Here is a 19922-nt window from a genome sequence, read left to right on the forward strand (position 1 = left end):
TGTGGATGTACTTTGTAACCTGCAAAGCACTTTATTACATCAATGTTGTTGTTATTGCTAAAATGAAGAAATAGTTGACAGATACCTTGCCACCTCTAAATGGAAATTGTGTGATAATCCAAATTTTTCATATATTAGTTGGTTAAAATGAAAATTACACCAAATTTTGTATTAGTTTGCTAAAATGAAAATTCAGAAAACATGTTTTTCTGAATCTGGAAGGCAGGATGGCATCTTCCTCAGCCTCCTGAGGCTTGGGGAGCACTTTGTGGTTGCCCCTGGCTTGGACTTGCTATTGGCAGTGAGAAGTGTCATGTCTGAGGATGGCTATTGAAATCTTAGGGCACCAGATAAACTCGAGACCCTAGCCTAGCTTCACCCTGATTAATCTAAAATAGGAGCATGAGAATGAAAGAAAATTCTCATCAACCTCCTTAGGTGTGGTTCCTTGCATCTTGGAATGTTCTCCATCCCAAACACTTGGAGAATCATGGGACCAATCAGACATGGGGAGGTGAGCTCCTCACCCAAGGGAGAAGTTGTGTGCTTCATAGAGTTTCTCTCTTGTACACAGCACTTAGAGGCAAAATGGAATGATTGCCACTTGGAAGGAAATTCATTCTACTCAAATGACACCACCAAATAGCAAGATTTATGACACGTGTCTCTGGGGAAGTGCTCGGCGGCAATAGGAGACCTATCTGTGTTCCTGCTCCCACGGGGCTGCCTGCAAGAACAGTCATCACTTAACTATAAGAGTATATGACAATGGCAATGGAGAGTGTGGTTTATAGGTGTTTTTCTGGTGCTGCTCATGGAGGGGGAGACTGTAATTGCGGTGGGTGATGGCAGGTTGCAAGATCAATGACAAGTGTGTCCTCACCAGGCACTTCAAGGACTTTGAAACAGCTTTTCCTCTCAAAAAGAGACCAGTATCAATCAATACACTTTTACTCAGTGTCTACTCTGGGCAAATAATCCTGTTAGGTGCAATGGAGGGGACCCAAAAATATCTCTGACATAGGCTAGGTGCTCTCATTTTAGTTGGAAAGATAAGACTCTCTTGTGGATAGAGGCTGGGGTCAGAAGACAGGTGGGAGAAGCTAACACTGTCCAGTCTCCTGCCAGGGCCAAGTCTCTTAAATTACATTATCTCATTTGACCATTATCACCACAAGGTAATAGCATTATTCCCATTTTGTGGATGAGAATACTGAGAACAGAGAGAGTGAATGACCTGCTCAAGGTCACACAGCTGGTCAGTGGCAATAAAGTATTAGTTCTTAGTCTGCTTAATCCTGGTAAGGCCAGAATCAAAGTGGACTTTCAAAACTGAGCTCCCTATTGATTTTGTCAGTGATAAGCACTGATTTTAGAAAAACAAAACAGTAGTTGGCTATGCTTCCTTTCACTCCACTCACTTAAAGGGGGCTAAGGAACCACTAGCTCCAGATCTGAAGCTTTAATGTTCTTTTTCTGCTGTTAAACTACATTTCTAAATAAATAATTACTCTTGTCCACTTTATTGGCCATGGCTAGATCTTCTCTTTCCCGACTGCAATATTCCCTCCCCCCACTGACATCTTCCCATGTTCACTTAGCTTCTCTTTCTCTCCTTCCCTCCCCTCACACACACAAATCAGACACACACCTTCCCACCATACACCCATATGCAAAATAAAATTAGAAATGCCACCCAGCTCTCAAGGCATTTAGGGATTGGAGAGCTTCAATCAATATAGTCCAAAGCAAGCATTCCTTCCCAACCAGTGCAAGAGAGCAGAGCTTGTGAAACATGTCGGGACAGCCGTGATCTTGACACAAAGCTGCCCTGAAGGGTAGAAAGCCATGAGTGCTTCCTGTATTTGCCCTGTGACCACCAGAACTCACAAGGCTACCAGATTTGCAGAGGTGAACCCCTGGCATGCTGTTTTTCTGCTTATGCATAAGAACCTTTCAGAACATGAAAAGATTTCCTGGCCTCTTTTCATTTTGATGTTTGTTGATAAAATATGGAGAAAACAGTCTGATGAGTCAAAAATAGAGGCAGAACTGATATGCGTATGGCTCTCATTTCAAGGGATTGCTCTTGTTTTAATCAACCAGTTGAGAAAGCAATAAACAATTATTTATTCATTATGCTTGCCTTCGCCAAGAGGAGTGGAACAGAGCAGGTAGGTGAACTATGGCAGCCCTGGGAACCAAGGAGAGTGACAGCACTGATATTCCTGTAGTGCTGCTAAAACTGTCTTTGTGTGTCCCCCTTCCCCATATGACATTGGCTGGGTGTCACCACCCTCTTGGTGTCTCTTGGTACCTCCCTCAGAGTGGTGGAGTGCAGGGGAGGAGGGGGAAGGAGGACAGGATGAAGAGGAAGGAGGAAGGAAGGACAGGGATGGGGGCTCTAGGAAGAAGCTCTGGTCCAAGCTCTGGGTCTAGACAAACCCCTTTGTTGTCCTCTCTTTTCCCAGATCAGAGCATCCCCTGGGTCCCACGGTGATGCTAGGTTGTGTGGAGGGTGAGAGCAGAGGCATTAGTGCTCTAACGGCGTTCAAATCCAGACTGTGTCATTTACCCACTCTATAATGTCAGATAGGTGACTTAGCTTCACTGAGCCTCAACCTCCTCATCTGCAGAATGGAGATTGTTGAGCTTCCCAGATCATTTCAAGAAGATTAACAAAGCTGATCTACACTAAAAGCTTAGGAGAGCACCTGGTACATAGTAAGAGCCCAATAAATAGTGTCAGTAATTATGAGCTAATACTCAAATACTCAGATCAGGACCTGCACATGCCTGTCACTGCAGGACCTGATTAAGGGCATTACATATAATGTCATTGAATTCTCACATCTCTTAATTTATGGATGAGGACGCTGGTACCAAGATAACGCGGTTGTGAGTGGTAGATATTCAAACCCAGGCAAATGGGCTCCAGAGTCCCAGCTCTCAGCTCCCCCACACACATTTCTTTGGAGATGGAGACATAATCTTTGTGGGTGTTGCCCCTGGCAAGCTGAGCTCTCAACCCCCCCAGGTTTCCCTCGATCAGAGCCAGCAACAGGGAGGGTTGTCCGGCTGGAGCTTGGAGAGGAGAGGATGATGGCTAGAAGAGCCACATCACGGCTCAATCCGGACCCCCCAGACGGAATAGGGAGGGGGCGGGGCGGGGGGAAAGCAAGTCCATGGTACTGAAAGGGGTGGCCGGAGCGCCGCCTCTAGGAGGGGAGGAGGGGCGGAGGGGCCGGGGAGGTGGTGCCCAGCTGCTGTCCCCGCCGTCTCCTGGCCTCGCTCGCCGGCGCCGGAATGGGAGGACGACAGCTGCCCGCTCCCTCCTCCCTACACCCCCGCTACCTGCCCAGTTCCCGAAGAGAAGCGTGAGGAAGCTGTGAGCGAACCGGGCCGAGCCCACAACTTTGCAGCCTCTGGGAGGGCGAAAGCCGGCGTCCAGGGCTCTTATTGTCGGTGGCCAGATCTCGGTGAGTTCATTTCCCCAGCACTCTGCGGCTGTGCGGCGGCAGTGGTGGCGGCGGCGCAGGGGGCGGCTTCCAGGGCGTCCGAGAGGCGGTGGCCGAGAAGCCGCGGCAGCCGGCGCTGCCTGCCACGCTAGGGCTCTGGCTGTGCCGCCCTCCGCCGCGGGCTAGGCGGGCGCTGGTGGTGCTGAACGGACAGCTCCCTGGGTCCCCGGGTTCCAAGGCGGCCTCCGCTGCTCCAGCCACCGCGCAGGGCCCCGGCGGCGGCTGCCCGCCTAGCGCCCCTTACTCGTCCAACCCCTTGTCCTTCGCCTTCCCGGCGCCGCGGCGCATCTGGAGGCAGCTCCCGCGCCCCCCTGGCGACCGGCGCGGAGAAGACACTTGCTTCTCAAGAGCCCGGGGCCGAGGGCTCCCTGTGGTGGACAGCGCGGCCGCGGCCCTCGGGGGGGCATAGCCGAGGGCGGGGCCGAGCCCCAGCGACCACCCCCAGGCCTGCCTTGCACTGCGCCCCCGCAGCCGAGTGGGGCCTGCGCTTCCCACCGCGGCAGCGGGTCCCCTGGGGCACTGGAACCTGCAGAGGGGACTCCAAGGTGATAAGCCGCCCCGCGAGACGGGACAGTTCAGAGGCCCCTGGCACTCACCCACCCTGGGCGCAGCCACCTTCCAAGAACTTTTTTCGCACCTCCGGCTGGCCGACTCCTTAGCCCCCGGAAAAGTTCTCTCGGGCGCCCGGAATCCTATTTCTCGCGGGCTTCGGAAGCTGGACAGGAGCCAGGGTTTTGTGGAGCGGGATGGGATGCGAATGCGTTGAGAACTGCGCTCGGCGGGTGTGGGGGAGCTGGAGGGTGGAAAAGAGAGTAGACTCGATCCCCAGAAAGCTGGCGAAACATCCACTCGTGCACCTAAGGCAGGCGGTCGGCACCGAAAGGGTTTCGGCGCCATGAGCGTTGTTTGGGTTTCTTGAGCCAGGATGGTGGGAGGCGGGCGAGAAGGGGGGATTTTAATTTCGTCGCTTCAAATGAAAACGCTCTTTGCAAAGTAGTCAGGGCAGCCTGCGTCGGAGGGATGGGCTGACCAGGATCCGCTGACACAGGTATTCCAACTGTGTCCTCTGCCCCACCCGGAGCTTGAGCGAGTGTGTGAATGAGCGATTGTTTTAATTGATTTTTTTAAGCCAGGTGGCAGTGGCTGCATGTGTGCGTGAGTTTACACACATACAAACACACAAACACAGACAGGTACCCAGGCGCACACGGATTACATACAGAGAGCCATGCACGAGGACAAACATACACTCGCATCACACGGGTCCACCGCACACAAACCTTCAACGAGCCTCGGGTTACCTGTAAGGTCCCTGGGCTTTGACCAAGATGTGAGTGTGGTGATGGGGGATGGGGGGTGGGGGGGTGGGCGGTGAAGCAGGACTTCAGCAGATCAAATGGTGCGTTTCTACCTGCCTCTCCCACCCCAAATCCCAAACCCAAATCTTCTCCTAGGGGTATCTGAACGAGAAGATATTTTCCACTGCCATTGAGGAGTGGAGCACTAACCCCTCGTCTCTCAACCCATACAGACTGCGAACAAGCAACCCTGTGCCTGATCCTGGGGTGCCAGGGCGCGCAAAAACCGAAGGAATCGACACCGCAAGGTAGGGTCTTGCAAGGCGGTCTTGGTGGGTCTCACGCCTTGCTCCTGGGTTAGGCAAGTGGGAAGAGGTGAACAGAGGGGCCGGGGCGGGGACTGGTGAATTTGCGCCAAGCAGGGTAGACAGGCAGCGCCGGAGGAGCGCGCGAGGGCACATCCTGGACGCCGCGAGGTACGTCTCCCTCTCGCCCTGGGCCCTGTAGGAATGTAATCGAGGATGCTGGCCTTGCGGCTGCTCAACGTGGTGGCCCCCGCCTACTTCCTGTGCATCTCCCTGGTGACCTTCGTGCTGCAGCTCTTCCTCTTCCTGCCCAGCATGCGTGAGGACCCCGCGGCCGCCCCTCTCTTCTCCCCCGCCCTGCTCCACGGGGCGCTCTTCCTTTTCCTCTCTGCCAACGCCCTGGGGAATTACGTCTTGGTCATCCAGAACTCCCCGGACGACCTGGGCGCCTGCCAGGGGCCCTCGACCAGGAGGGCCCCGTGTCCCCCGCCCAGCACCCACTTCTGCCGAGTGTGCGCCAGGGTCACCCTGAGGCACGACCACCACTGTTTCTTCACCGGCAACTGCATCGGCAGCAGGAACATGCGCAACTTCGTCCTGTTCTGCCTCTACACCTCCCTTGCCTGCCTCTACTCCATGGTGGCCGGCGTGGCCTACATCTCCGCTGTCCTTTCCATCTCCTTCGCCCACCCCCTGGCCTTCCTCACGCTCCTGCCCACCTCCATCAGCCAGTTCTTCTCCGGTGAGTGGGCCTTGGCAGGCAGGTTGGGTTCTACTGAAAGCCCCTCCCCACCCCAAGGGATGACAGATTTAGCAAATAAAAATACAGGATGCCCAGTTAAATTTGACTTTCAGATAATTCATAATTTATAGCATATGTAAGCCCTGTGCAATATTTGGGACATACTTACACTAAAAAAGTATTTGTCATCTCCCTGAAATTCAAATGTAACTCAGTGTGCTGTATTTTATCAGGCACCCCCCACCCCCATCCGTCAACTTGCTCTCCACTGTCTACATGCTCATAGAATTGTGATAATCCAGGCAATACAACTGCTCTCTGCCAGGTGGGGCTGGGGGCTGTCCATCTCTCCATGTACCCCTATGCTATGACCTTCCTCTGCTGGACCCCAATCCTGCTCACATATTCCCCAAGGACTTTGCTTCCCAAAGGTCTTGACAAACAACCACAGGAAGATGGAACATAGTGCCAGGCCAGCTCCAAAAGAGTCTAGCCCTCCCCCTCCTGCCCACCGTGATGACCCCCAGGTTGGTCTCCAGCCTGCAGATGGTTGAGGGCAGGAGACACCCTGGTTGGAGCTGTAGCCACATTTAATGGCTCCACTTCCACACCAAAGAGCATTGGAACTAGGATGGGATCTGACCCTCCGGAAGGCTCTCATGCTTGCATGAATTCAGCTGGATGCCCTGCTGAGGACAGCATTTTATATAGCATTCTCCAAAAAGCACTCTCTGATTACTGGCCCTAAGGGGATCTGGCTCCTGGTGACACTTCTTGCCACTTTACCTGGCCTTGAAATTTGCCCCACCTCATTTCCTTCCACTTCCACCCCCCTGTGGGCTTTGACTCTGACTGACTTGGATTTCACAATAGGTAGCATGTTTATGTGCCATTGTCACCCCATTTCTTAGATGAGGAAACTGAGACTCAGATGACATTAAATGGCTTGCCCAATATTATACTGCTACTAAATAGTAGCATCATCCTGCCCCACCCCTGGGTTTTTATACCACAGTCTGATTCTCTCCCTCAAAGCACAGAGAATAGGGCAAGTTCCATTGACATTTCAGGAATAAAGAAAAGCAGGGCACAGCCTTTGCACTGAGAGCCCAGGAGTATCTTAATGCACCTGGACTGGACATGCATAAAAATTTTGCTCCACTCTGGGGGGAAATGTTTTGGTTTTTGTTGGGGCTGGCAGAACTTTCTGCAGCCTGGTTTTTCTCAGGCATAGAACTATTGTGCCATTTGGCAGTGGGAACACAGAGGCCCAGGGAGGACCGAGCTATGGGGGTTGCCTTGAGGGCTTGTGGCTAAGCTGAGCCCAGAATTCAGAGCTCTTCGGCCTTCTGGATCCCAGCACTGGCATAGGAGGCTGCTGGGACCAAAATAACCAGAACTGGGGAGGGTAGGTAGGCGGGCTAGGGGGTGGGGTGTGAGCAACAGGCAGGTGGAGGCACGAGCAGAGCCAGAGAGAGCCAGAGAGCCTGGTTAGACTTTCCTTTCCAAGTAGTTTTGCCACATAAAAATGGATGGTTGCAAAGGGAGGATCTTGAAATGGCTTGAGGCCTGTCCATATGTGCTAGTTTGGGGGCTCAGGAAAGGAAGGAAGATGAGCCTGTTGCTTTGAATTGATGGGACAACAAAGCCAATCAGTGACTACCTTGGAACTAGACCCCTGTCCCAGCAGAAGGATGAGGTCTATCTTTTACCTCTTCACCATACCTACCAGGAAAAGGAGGCCAATATTTTGCATTTCCAACTCTCCCACCTCATCTTCTTACTTTGCAAACCCTTCATCTTTCTCCTCTCCCACCCATGCAATCCACCTGTTTGGCTTCCCCTTTCCATCTTTTCTTCCTTGATTCTAAATCCAAATGGTGGAGAGCACACCCTCTCTCATCTGCCCAGGAGGACAGAGGGACAGGAGGGAGTAAGAAGGCACAAGTTGTTTAATAGGAATTGAACTATCCCAACCCCGATGCTGCCCCTGAGTCAGATTTGCCACCAGCATAAAAGATGGCTATAAGTGTAGGTCCTGTGAGCTAGAAATAGGAAAGAGTCTTCTAAAATGAAGGTGCCTCCAAAGAGGTAGGGAGCTGGCCAGTAAAGTTTTAGAAGTTGTCTTCTCTTTTAGCTTTGTGTGACCAATACAGGTTGTGTCACCTCTCTGAACCTCATTCTTCTCATCTGGAAAATGGAGGTGACACCCTCTGACCTGTATCATGGCAGCTGGATCAGTTAGCCTGTGTAGCATGGTGGGTGCCACTGGAGAGCTTGGTAGGAGGGAAGGGGACTAATGTTTGTTGAGCACCTATTATGTGCCACATGCTATGCATGTCTCATTTCATCTAATCTTTATGACAAATCTGTGAGGTAGGTATTACAAAACCCATTTTAAAGATGAGGAATCAGAGGTTCAGCAAGGTTAAGTTGCTTCAAAGATACACAGCTAGTGTGACTTGACCAGTGATTTGGACTCAGGGCTGCTAGTCTCCAAAGCTCAGACACTTTCCACTACACACACTGTCTCTCTAGCGCTACTTCTTGATGATTGAGCACTTTGGGAGGGAGGGAGCTTCCTGTCCCTGGGTATATTAAAGAAGACGCCAGGAGATGATCTTTCAAAGGTGCTACAGATGCCTGCTGGAAGGCAGGGGCTAGGGAGACTGGATGATGTGACCTTCCAGGCCCTTCAGGAAGATTCTGTGATTTGCTAAAATAATCAGAACTATTATTAAATAGTTTAGAGGAGCTGAGGCAGCCAGGAAAAGCAACTTCAAACACTTCAAGAGAAAGTAGGTGCCCAGAATAGCCTTATGTAGCTGCTGCATGAGGCCAGGAAAAGGTGTGAGGTCCTTCCTCATGCCTTGATTTAGTTCCAGAAAAGAGCCTGTGGGAAACAGCTTCCACCAGCCCTGGCTTGGCCCTGGGACCGAGATGCAAGGCAGGCCTGAGCTTGACAGCTCTGATGTTTTCACAGCCTAGCTCGAGGGCCATCTTTACCTGTCAGCATTCCTCCAGTCCAAAGGGCATCCTGCCCCCACAATTCTCCATCCTGCACACAGCTGCCCAAGCTAAGCTGTGCTGAAAAGGAAGAAGTAGGTCAGAGGGATGGCACAGTCCAAGAGGAGCCCTGTCCTGCTGTTTCCCCATGCCAGCTGGAGCAAGCTGTCCACTCCCTGGGCAGCTATAATTATTTGTCTCCAACTTTGCAAAGAGAACCCTTCTACCAAAGCTCAAAGGGATGACGGCAAGAGAGGGCTGCTAATGAGCAAACCTAAATCAGGTCCGTATCCTCCTGGCCTGCTGATTCCACTCACTGTTCACACTGGACACATTTAAAAACCCAACCCTCAGGAACCTGGAAATTGGAACCTAAGGAGACCCAGAGAGAGAGGGGCTAGGGCCAGCGAAGGAAGGGATATGGTTGAGATTTACAGTTGCAGAATAGGTTGTAAGGTGGGTTCTCTGGAGCAGGTGCTTTCACCTCACTGGAGGACATGGTGGTGGGGTTGTCTTACAGGAAGAGGACAGAGGAGGGCTTTGAGGTTCTGTCCTGGTCCCACTCTCCTGGTTGCTGGGCAGGTAAGGTAGGTCTCCCTACTACAGCTGCCAAACTTGCAGCCTGGCCACAACTCCAAGCCCTGAAGGGAGAGAGAGAAAGCCTGATGGTCTAGGAGTTAAACCTTAGCCCATTTTGGATCTGTAAAATGACTCTCAGCAGGGAGCACTGCACAGACTGTAAGCTGACAATTTTGTACACTATTGCCTTAAATCATGCAATTCCATGAAATCAGTATTGTAATACCCATTTTATAGATGAACAAACTGCAATTTGGAGAGGTTAAGAAATTTATGCAAGTCCACACAGCTGGGAGATTCAAATGGATGCAAACTTTGAGATAGAGTGTGGGGTCTCTTATTCAGTAGATGTTCAAAACCAGTAATGGAGTGTGCTTGGTTCTGAAGGGTTTAGGGGAGGTCCTGCCCCAGGACTGGACCTTAGGACCTTGCTGTCCTCTCCCAACCATAGCAAGCTCTGTCTGTCCTCTTGCTAACATTAATGACTGAATTATTCTCTATGTCAGAGTTCTGCGCTGCCTCGAGGCCAAGCTTGTGATTTATTCTTCTTGATGACGAGGTCCTGTTCTCCATCATGCTGTCACTTTCCTGAACCTCCCAGCCAGTGCCTCTAGCTCAACAGAAAGAAGGGGCTGCAGTCTAGACAGCTGCCCAGGCATAGGCTCCCTCTTTAGGGCCCTCGGTTCACCCTTCTCTCCTGAGAAAAGCCCCTTTTCCTTGCTACCAGCCCAGAAAGAGAAGGCAGAAAAAGCCTCCCTGACTCTAAGGAAATATTAACAGCATCTAGGTCCAGGGATGCTGAGGGCTCTCCTTGCTGAGCCCATGAAGCTTCCTTTCCTTCTTACCGGCCTCTCCTTCTCCCCTTTCTCCTTGGAAGCCATTAGCACAAAGAACAAGTTAGGGCAACTAGCTTATCCTTCTCTCTTCACTGCAACGCTGAGATTGCTACAAAATGCAGTTTCAATCTCATTAATCTCCCTTCCTCCCAGCGGAAAGCGCCTGCCTGGATCGCATTTCTGTACGTGGCCTGGGTGTAAAGCGGGTCTGGTGTTTCCCCTCCCCCCCGCAGGAGCTGTCCTCGGTTCTGAAATGTTCGTCATTCTCATGCTCTACCTCTGGTTTGCCATCGGCCTGGCCTGCGCGGGCTTCTGCTGCCACCAGCTGCTGTTGATCCTCCGGGGGCAGACCCGCCACCAGGTGCGGAAGGGGGTGGCAGTGAGGGCCCGGCCCTGGCGCAAGAACTTACAGGAGGTCTTCGGGAAGAGGTGGCTGCTGGGTCTGCTGGTCCCCATGTTCAATGTTGGAAGTGAGAGCTCCAAGCAGCAGGACAAGTAGCAGGCATTCCCATCATCTCTCTCTCTCTCTCTCTCTCTCTCTGTCTTTACTCCTTCTGAACACAAGACCACGCACCTTTCTCTCCATCCATGACCCACTGTAAACTCAGGCTGGTAAGGTCCTAGAAGCCACCTCTTGTCCATGACCCAAAGAGAACAGCCTTGGCTGGTGGATCATGACCAGGTGCCCAGATGCTAATTCTTCATATGCCTCTCCTCGGAGTCCCTGCTTTCCCCCTCTGCCTGGGTCATCCACTCTCTACAATGTTTGATGTCATCACCACTGTCTGTCAGAGTCCTTCCTCTCAGCCCCCATGCTGGGAGTGGGGAGTGGATTATTGCTGCTGGTATGAAGCTCCCCTGGACCTGAGACTGGCAAAAATGTTTAAAATTACCATGTGTAAGAGGCAGCCAAGTCATCTCTGCCAACTGCTGGGCAAGTTGGAAAAGGATAGGTGCATGTCAAATTGTGGGCAGTGAAAGGAAAGAGAACTCAGTAGCTTGCTGCCCACCTGCCCTACTTCAGCACTGCCCCCCACTCAAGTTGCAACCCTTCTGCAGGAGATAGCAGCCAATGGCCTGGTGTTTCCAGCTGCCCCAGTCCAGTCCAGAATCTGGCTGGAGACTTTCCCTGGCACTCTTTCAGCCTTTCCCCTGATCTCCAGCCTCCAGGTGTTTGCCAGATACTGGGAAGGATAAGAGGAGGTACAGATAAATGAGGAAGGCATATGACTGCATAACCATTTAGAAGAGAAGGGAGCAGGTGTGTGTGTGTGTGTGTGTGTGTGAGAGAGAGAGAGAGAGAGAGAGAGAGAGAGAGAGAGAGAGAGAGAGGAGAGGGAGGAAGACAGATGGGTAGTGAGGAGTGTGGTTATGGACATAGAGGAAGAAAGCTTAAGATAAGAGAGAGGGTCACACAGAATTTGGGCATTGGGATATTTAGGGAATGAGAAATGAGAAGTGGAGGTGGGTGGAAGCAAATGGGCTCATTTCTGCCCTGTATAAAGGACATTCTAACAGCATATTCAGTGTTTGAAGAGATAGTAAGTACCCCCATGGCCCACCACTGGAGATACTCCATGGGAGGCATTCCAGCAGGGACCAGGAAGTCATCTCAGGCATGCTGTGGAGGGGATTTCTGAATAGAGTTAGCCTAGATGAACCTAGAGATCCCTTTCCACCGTAAGCTTTCCAGACCTGGGAGCAAGCTCTGCAGAGATGCCTGTGAGTTACTGGCTTTTACAGAAGGTGGGGAAGCATTGGAGAGGTCTGGAGATTATGATGTAAACTTTCAGGTCCTAACCCATCCACTGAAGAGAGAGTCTTGGAGAGACAGGGCTACCTGGATGTTAACGGTAATGAGGGGGTTGGCATTTGAGGACAGGGAGATGGAACAGGGTCAGATGGGGGCAGTGGGGGAGATAGAGAAGCCAGAGGGTCAAGCTCAGCTCTGAGGGGCAAGATTGGAAAGGTTGAGGCTGGGGAGTAGGGGAAACAAGAATATAGAGGTACAATTACCAGACCATCCTTGCTCATCTGTGTGGCTCTGGATGGGGTCACAACCATGTCTGGGAGCCAGAGAATAGAACCCCTGGGCATATGAGGAAGTGGGACAATCCAAGCATCCCCTCCCTGATTGGGTCCCAAGGCAAGTCTGCCTTCCAGGCAACCAACCCCATAGCAACCACATAGCAACCCCACAGCAACTCTGATGGTTGCCTCACAACAACCTGAGTTCTGGAGCAGAGTTGGGAGGATTTACCCTGATCCTGCCTTCTTGTCCCTTAGAGGACTAATGTAATGGCTTGGCCCACTTATACATCTCCCTCCCATATTCATTGGTTCATTCATTCATCCTCATATATTTATTGAGCTCTGACTATGTGCCAAGAATCTTCCAGGCACTGGTGATATAGTGGTCAACAAGAACATGATTCCTGCCATCAAGGGAACTTTATTTGTCATTGTCCCCTGTGCACATCTCCCACACCCTGAAAAATGGTCACTGCCATCTTGGTGGTCAGCAGGGTAGGTCACTCGGAGGAGAAGGACATGGCAGAGAAGACTGAAGGAGAGGAGTCATGGTGGCACCCTCATCCCCTCATCCTGGATCTGGCCATACTTAAGCACTCCACACCTGGAGGGGGAGAGAGTTGGGGAATCCAGGCCTTGGCCCTCTCCTGACCCCAGAGCTCAAGGTTGGAAGTCAGCCCTGCCATTTCCAGCCACTGGAGACTCAGCACTGTGCAGCCTGAGGTCAGGGAGGGAACAAAAGGGAGACCTGCAGGGGAGTCAGCTCCTGGCACATTGGTCAGTGGGGAAAGGGGGCCACAGTAGGGAAGTTACTGGGTGTGGGACTTGAGTACAGTTGTACACATAGCCCTGAATTGTCAGTAAAGAATATCAATAAAATATGTGGTTTTACCTTGGATGTGGTGGGATTGTATGGGGACAGTAGTTGGTAGCAAGGTTGGCACTTGCTGGAATGCACTAATGCACTCATACTCATTGTTAAAATACTTAAAATAAGTATTAATAATACTTCTGTCCCAGCTGGAAATAGCCATTGCCAAGAGTCCCTGAGTGGCCACCTACGACCCCAGCTTTGCCTGCACCTTCTCTGGAACCCCTGGCCCACCCCATAATCCAGCATCCAAGGGAGTAAGGCTCAGCACCCACATCACCTGCCCTGAGATTGGGCAAGGCCATTCTGTTTGGTTGGTAAGTGTGTGACTTCACTCCTGGTGGTGACACACTCCTGTGTGCTGGGATCCGAGGACCCGCAGGGACCAGGCATGGAACCTCCAATTGGGGAACTCCCCCCTCCCACTCCTCCTCCTCTTCCCTGTCCCCTCTCCTGCAGGTGGGGCAAAGAATGAAAAGGAGAGTCCATCACAGCCAGAGCTCAGGACCCCTGCTCTCCAATCCCCTCTGATATCTGGAGACCCTGGGCTGCTTGGTCCTGGGGGAAGCCGGGAGGGGTTGAGCCCTGAGCAGGTGAATGGACATGGCCTTTAATGCATCCAGGGCTGGACAGGGGAGGATCCAACTGTAGGTGCTGATGCTATTTGGGCATGTGAAGAGCCTTCAGTCTAGGCCTGTGTTGCCATGGGTCTTTATTCCCTGAACACACACCTTTATAGATGAGGCAAAACTTCGGTGACTGACAGCCAGCAAGGAAGCCCCCATATGGGGGAGTGGAATGAATGGAGCTGTGGCTAGTCCACAGCAGATTCTAGAACATGGGCTGTCTACACTCCACAGAGAAAATACCATGGCTGGTTTGTTCACCATTGTATCCTAGATCCCTATCAGGGGCTGGGCACATAGTAGGTGCTCAATTAACATTGAACAAATGAATGCACAGATGTTGTGCTCATTTACGCACACCACATCTCTTAGTTCCCTGATGTGCCCAGTGCTATACTCTGCACAATGTGGGGCTGGAAGATGGATGAGGCATCTCAGTCCTTGAGGGGTTCACAGCCTAGGAGAGGTTCCTTGAGACTGCACTGGGAATGTTCGGAGGAGGGGGAGAACACATCCAGCCATTAGGGCCAGGGAAGTTCCATTGTGCAGGACCTGGAAGGATGGATGAAATTTGAGCAGGTGGGGTTGGATAGGGAGGGCTTTCCAGGTAGGGGGAACAGGCCTGAAGCATCAGGGTTATCATGGAACTGTGAGTACAAAGGACCTCACAGAGGCTGAGAGTTGGGAGCTGAGCAGACAGAGCCCTGAATGCCAGAACAAGGAATCTGGAGTTAATTTGACAGGCAATAGGAAACCAATGAAGGTTTTTGAGCAATGGAGTGACAGGATTAAATCTGGATTCAGAAAATGATCTTCTACTTGAATGGAAGTGGTAGAAACTGAAAGTTGAGGAAACAGCCAAGGAGGCATTTGCTGTGGTCTGAGTGAGACATGAAAAGGGTCTGGGTGGGGATAGTGGCTATGGGCTGGTAAGGAGGGGAAGGGTGTCAGAGGCACTTCACAGACATGGGGACATGACTGGAGGGAGCCCAAGATGATCTTGAAGGTTGAGTCGGCGTCCTCAAAGTACAGGCCATCAGAAGCATTGTGGTGGGGAGAAGATCAAGACCCTGGGGGACAAGGCCACCCAGAGCATTTGCCCTTGTCATTGACCCATGGGTTGGCAGTTGATGTTATCATTCTAAACTAACCACTCCATAACCTTGCATGGAGGAAGGGGGTGCCACCAATAGCTCAAGGGGCATCTGCAGGTCATACTTTGTGGCACAACTCTCTGACTCCCAACACCAAGGCAGAATCACCTGTCTGGCAACAGAAGCCATGGGTCTTCTGGCTGACACACCCAGTGTCAGATGGAGTGAGACACTTGGCTCCCCAGTGCCTCAATATTCCTAATCAGAGAATGGGCACTCTGCTTTGGCCCATGCCCTAGCATTGGATAAGCCAAAGCACAAACTGCTTTTCACTCCAGAGTTCAGGGACAAAGGGGCTTTGGGAAGAGGACAAACCTGAACCCATGTCCTCCTCCACTATAACAAGGAAGCCAGTCCTGAGATCCCAGGAGCCATCTTTTAGCAAAGGTCCTTCCCTAGGAGCATGATTGTCCCTGTCACTGACCATGCATTTGGTTCCCCTTCTGCACCTTCTGTCATCCAGCTGGCCTTACCGCCCACACCCCCCACCCCATCTCCCTCCTGCCCTGCCTGAGCATGCTCTCAGCCCCTCCTGCTGGGGAGAAAAGGAGGACACGGGCAGGGAGCAAGGGTGCATTGCTGCTGCTTTATCTGAGATGCTTTATAGATGAGGCAGCACCTTGGACTGCTCACCAGCCAGGGGGAGCCTGCTGGTCAGGGCAGGGGGTGTCTGGGGATAGCTTGTTTTAGCATCAGCCTTGCTTGTTTCTCTTTCTCTGGGTGCTGCTGGCCCAGCTCCTCCATTTATTCCTCAGATACACATTGATGCTAACTCAATGCCAGATACAATGCCAAGAACCAGAAACACAACAATGAGTGAGACCCAGTACCTGGCCTCAGGAAGCTCATGGGAAAGAGGACAACCCACAGAGCTGAGATTCAGTGGCATGAAAGTGCTGACAGATGGACAGGGTGCTACAGGAACTCAGAGGAGAGTATGCCATATGGTCATTGGTGGATTAGGAAGACTTCCCAGAGCAGGCAGTGTCTGGCTCATGCAGGATCAATAGGAGTTGGCCAGGCAGCAAAGCAGAGCTGTGGGTGGGAATCGGGGTAGAAGGGTCTGTGCAGAGGCAGAGGGGCCAGGTGATTTCTGGGAATCAGGAGTCTGCATTTAGGAGTGACTGAGGCATGAGGAGGCATCCTGCAGCCACAGTCGAAGAAGATTTTAATCCTCAGGCCATGTGGGCAAGGCACCCTGCCTCCTCCCTCTGTTCACTTTTACAAAACCCTGACTCACGTGTGTTTTGCTTGGTTGAGTCAAGTGTGAAAGATGTTGGTTTCTCTAAATGATCCACCGGGAACTCCAGGTTGGAGATCAAAAGCAGAGGGTCATGTTCATTTCCCATAAATCAGCTGAAGGGCACCAGAGAGCTCAGCTAGGAATGCCAGAGATCTCTAGACCCCTCTCTAGACCCAAAAGGGGCTCTGGGAGGTCCCCATCCTCCTTCCCTTCCTGCACAGCCTCGGCTGTGGGGTTGGAAGGAAACCATCTCTGCCACGTTGGCTTCTGGGTGCTCGAGTAGAAGAAGTGAAAAAGCTGAAACCCTGCAATGCAGGAGGTGATCTTCCACTATGTACAATCTCCCCATCCTGACTAGCAAGGCCTGCGCCCCTCTCCATGGCCCTCTGCACTCTGGTGGGCACCCCCTCAGGAACCTGCTGGCCCTGACATGCCTCCCCGGGCCCCCTCTACATCCCACTTGTCCAAGCCTTTCCTGAACTGGTCCAGCCCCCTGGGGAATCTCCTATCCTGAGCTCCCACCACACTCAAGGCCCTTCCTCCTGGGTGGATTCTGTCTCTGGATACTGCTATAATCCCCAGAAGGGCAGGACTGGAGATGGTGGAGTCCTCTGTAGGGCACTCCCATCATCACTGGGGCAAGACTTCTGGAACTAGCAATTATAATTATTGATATGTAGCAAGCATTCACTACATGCCAGGCCCTTGTCACACACACTTTACCACTATTAACTCATTTGCTCCTTATAGCAACCATACCTCGTATGTTTTATCATCACTCCTCTTTTTCAGATGAGGAAACTGAGGCACAGAGAGTTTACGTAACTTTCCCAAAGCCACCCAGCTAATAGGTGGCAGAACTGGGATTCAAACCCAGGCTGCCTTCTCCAGAGTCTATGCTTTTAAACCAGACACTAGACTATCTTTCTGTTGTGGGCTGTTATAGACCCCCTAATAAATTCCCTGCTGAAAATGAACAAGGAATCAATTTTTCATTTATTCATTTAACACATTTACCAAGCACTTACTATGCAATGGGTACCGGGGACAAAGAGAAAGGAACAGGACTCAGCTTCTGCCTTCACAGAGCGTACAATCAATCTGCTGGTTAAGGTGACTGGGGATTCTAGCCCAGGGTTCCAGGGCAATTTTTAGCCGGGCAGAAAGACCTGAGCTAATTCTGGGCTGCCAAACTCCTCGGCAGTAATGTGGGGTTCCCAGGAAGGGACCAGATCCCACCACATTTCTGAGCACATTGGACAAGTCTCTACTCCCACCCCCTGGAAAACAGGACAGTGGACACACTGAAAGACTAAAATGGGAGTGAGTTACAAGGAGAAAAACATCTTCAAAAGCTCATCTGCGACATTCGGGAAGAAATCCACAGGAGGGTCCCAGTTGATGGCTGGAGAGGCCAGAACACATCTTAACATCCTCCCCACCGAAGGGCAGCGTTAGTACAAAGCTCCAGGAGGTAGGGAGCGGGCACTGGCCTGGACCTGGAGCCACGGGGAGGCCTTCCACAGAGGAGAAAGCCCCATGTGAGCTGGAGGCTCCTCTCCAGTGTTACGGTCCCCAGATGTCCCCTTTCTGGCCTGGATGTGACACCTGGAATCTCACTATTACTATCTCTTTAAAATACCTACAGCATTTGGGCCTCAAAATCCCTTGTTCCAAATCATAGGAGGTATTTGCTACCAGACACTTTGAAATTAGGCTGTCTTCTGCTGCTGACAGCTGCTGAGAGTGGGGCCAGCAGTGGCTGAATTGGGGGGGGGCTAGACAGAGAGGAGGGGAGTTATGTCCCAGGCATGAGGCACTCTGGGGGGAAGGACAGTCTTACAAGGGGTGTCAGCCTGGGTAACTTCACCACATGGGGCGGGAAGGGCAGGGGCAGGCCAGGGGGACAGGAAGTAGCAGTAACTGGCTGAGTCTTTGTTTGCCCCTGGACAAGTCACCACCATCCTTGGACTAGACTCCTCCTTCCTTTAGACTTATCAAGTGTTGGACACTCTTGGTTCCAGGGAGACAGATGAGCCCCCAATGAAGTGTTTTGCTGGGCAGGACAATCCCTCAACGTATAGCAAATGCATGCTACCTTGCCACAGACCCCACTCCTCCCTACTGCCTAACCCAGAGCTGCACACCCTCCTCCCCTAGCTGCTTGGCCCCTGAAGGCTTCTGAGTTTGTGGGCCTTAAAAGACCAAGCTTCATGTGCCCGGAGTTCTAGTCCCCACTGTACCCTGGATAGGCTGGGTGACCCTGCACCGGCCGCTGACTATCTTTTGTGGTGTGGAAAGGCCAGTGGGGGGAATACAGGAGTACTGTTTAAAAGAAAAAGCAAAGAGGGGAGGATGATTTCAAAGTTGGAAAGAGGAGACGAAATGACAGGAATTTGATTTCGATAGATTCCGAGGCAGCAGGGAGAACGGGGTTCCGGCTTTGACTTTAAGGGTTGCTCTCCTGGTCCAGGAGGAAAAGAACGAGTTGACCTAAGGAGGGAGGCCGAGGAGGAGGCCCGCTGAGCGGGCAGCGAGGCCCCTTCACTTGAGCCCGGAGCCCGGCGCCTGCCGGGCAGCTGAGGCCGAGAATTCCCTCACTCGTGCAGGGTAATTAATAATCAGAGGCGCAGGGGAGGGGGTGAGACGGCTCGCCGGAGAAAGGATTTAATTAGCAACGCCTTCAGGAGAGAAAATTAAATTACAGGGAACAATGGTGCACTCTGAGGAACACGAAACCCTAAACCGATTCCTCAGACCCCGGCGCGCGCCGGGGCCGCATCGCCACAGCCGCAGCCGCACCCCGCGGCACAGAGGCCGCGCGCGGCGGGGTTTCAGCGGGGCCCGGGCGGCGCTTCCCCGTCGCCGCGCCATCCAGGACCCGCTGTGTGGCTCGAGTCGGCCGGAAGGGGGCGCTGCCGGGCTGCCGCGCCCGACTCGCCTGGCGCCGCCGTCCGCGGCTCCGCAGCCCAAGGTGGGGCGTCCCCTTCCCGGAGTCAAGGGGACGTGGGCGAGGATCTGGAGAGGAACCAACCCCAGGGCTGGAGGGGCTGCTGGGTTTCTTGCCTTGCCGAGCCACCTGGGACTTCAGGGGGGAAACGGGAGATCTGGGGCTAGTCTCGTGATCATTCTGCTGCTAACAAAGATCTGACCCGAGGCTCACCTACGAGTCGTCGGCAAAGTGGCGAGAACGGGCCAGACCCGGGGAAGTGGGGGTCGGGGAGGGCGAGGATAGACCAGCTTTGTTCGCCGCCCCCTATGCATCACCGTCCTAGCACTCACGACCTTGCTCTCGTCCCTGCCGCCCCTCCTCAGGCGCCACCGTGGCTCGGTGTCCCCTTAGCCCATTTCCACTGTAGCACCGGATATTCTTATCTGTAGCAATAGCTACCACTCTTGAGCTTGTGCTAGACCCAGGCCGTGTGGTGAGTGCTGGCTTCCAGGACCTCACTGAATCCCAACCACATTCCTCGGAGCTGTAATTATTAGCCCTGTTCTGCAGAAGAAGAAACTGGAGCTCTGAGAGGCCCAGGAGCATGCAGCTGGTGACTATGCTGAAATCCACCCCCCGATTAGGCTCAGATTTTTCCCAACAGGGGCTCAGTAAAGGTTTGTTGAATGAATGGCAGGCTTTGTTTCCTTGTCAAACAGGGTGCTAATAGCTGAGAGGGGGTGTGCAAAACACCTGGCCCTGCACTTGGCGCACTGTAAGC

General features: G+C 52.5%; 1 protein-coding gene across 5 annotated transcripts in view; it reads left to right on the forward strand.

The window, feature by feature from the left end:
* Nucleotides 1-13170, forward strand: part of ZDHHC22 (zinc finger DHHC-type palmitoyltransferase 22) — a 47890-nt gene extending 34720 nt beyond the window's left edge. Inside the window, exons 1-4 of one of the 5 annotated variants that reach the window (XM_037832215.1) lie at nucleotides 3288-3479; nucleotides 4973-5124; nucleotides 5324-5863; nucleotides 10518-13170. In XM_037832215.1, the coding sequence (XP_037688143.1) occupies nucleotides 5338-5863; nucleotides 10518-10783 (792 nt within the window). In that variant the 5' untranslated portion in view covers nucleotides 3288-3479; nucleotides 4973-5124; nucleotides 5324-5337 and the 3' untranslated portion in view covers nucleotides 10784-13170. Of the gene's footprint in view, nucleotides 1-3287; nucleotides 3480-4515; nucleotides 4567-4786; nucleotides 4849-4972; nucleotides 5125-5323; nucleotides 5864-10517 lie in introns of those variants that run through there. The other 4 variants (XM_037832214.1, XM_037832216.1, XM_037832218.1 and 1 more) reach the window with 4 other exon arrangements.
* The last annotated feature ends 6752 nt before the right edge of the window (nucleotides 13171-19922 follow it).

Source organism: Choloepus didactylus, chromosome 4, assembly GCF_015220235.1.
Source record: "Choloepus didactylus isolate mChoDid1 chromosome 4, mChoDid1.pri, whole genome shotgun sequence".
Lineage (NCBI taxonomy): Eukaryota > Metazoa > Chordata > Mammalia > Pilosa > Megalonychidae > Choloepus > Choloepus didactylus.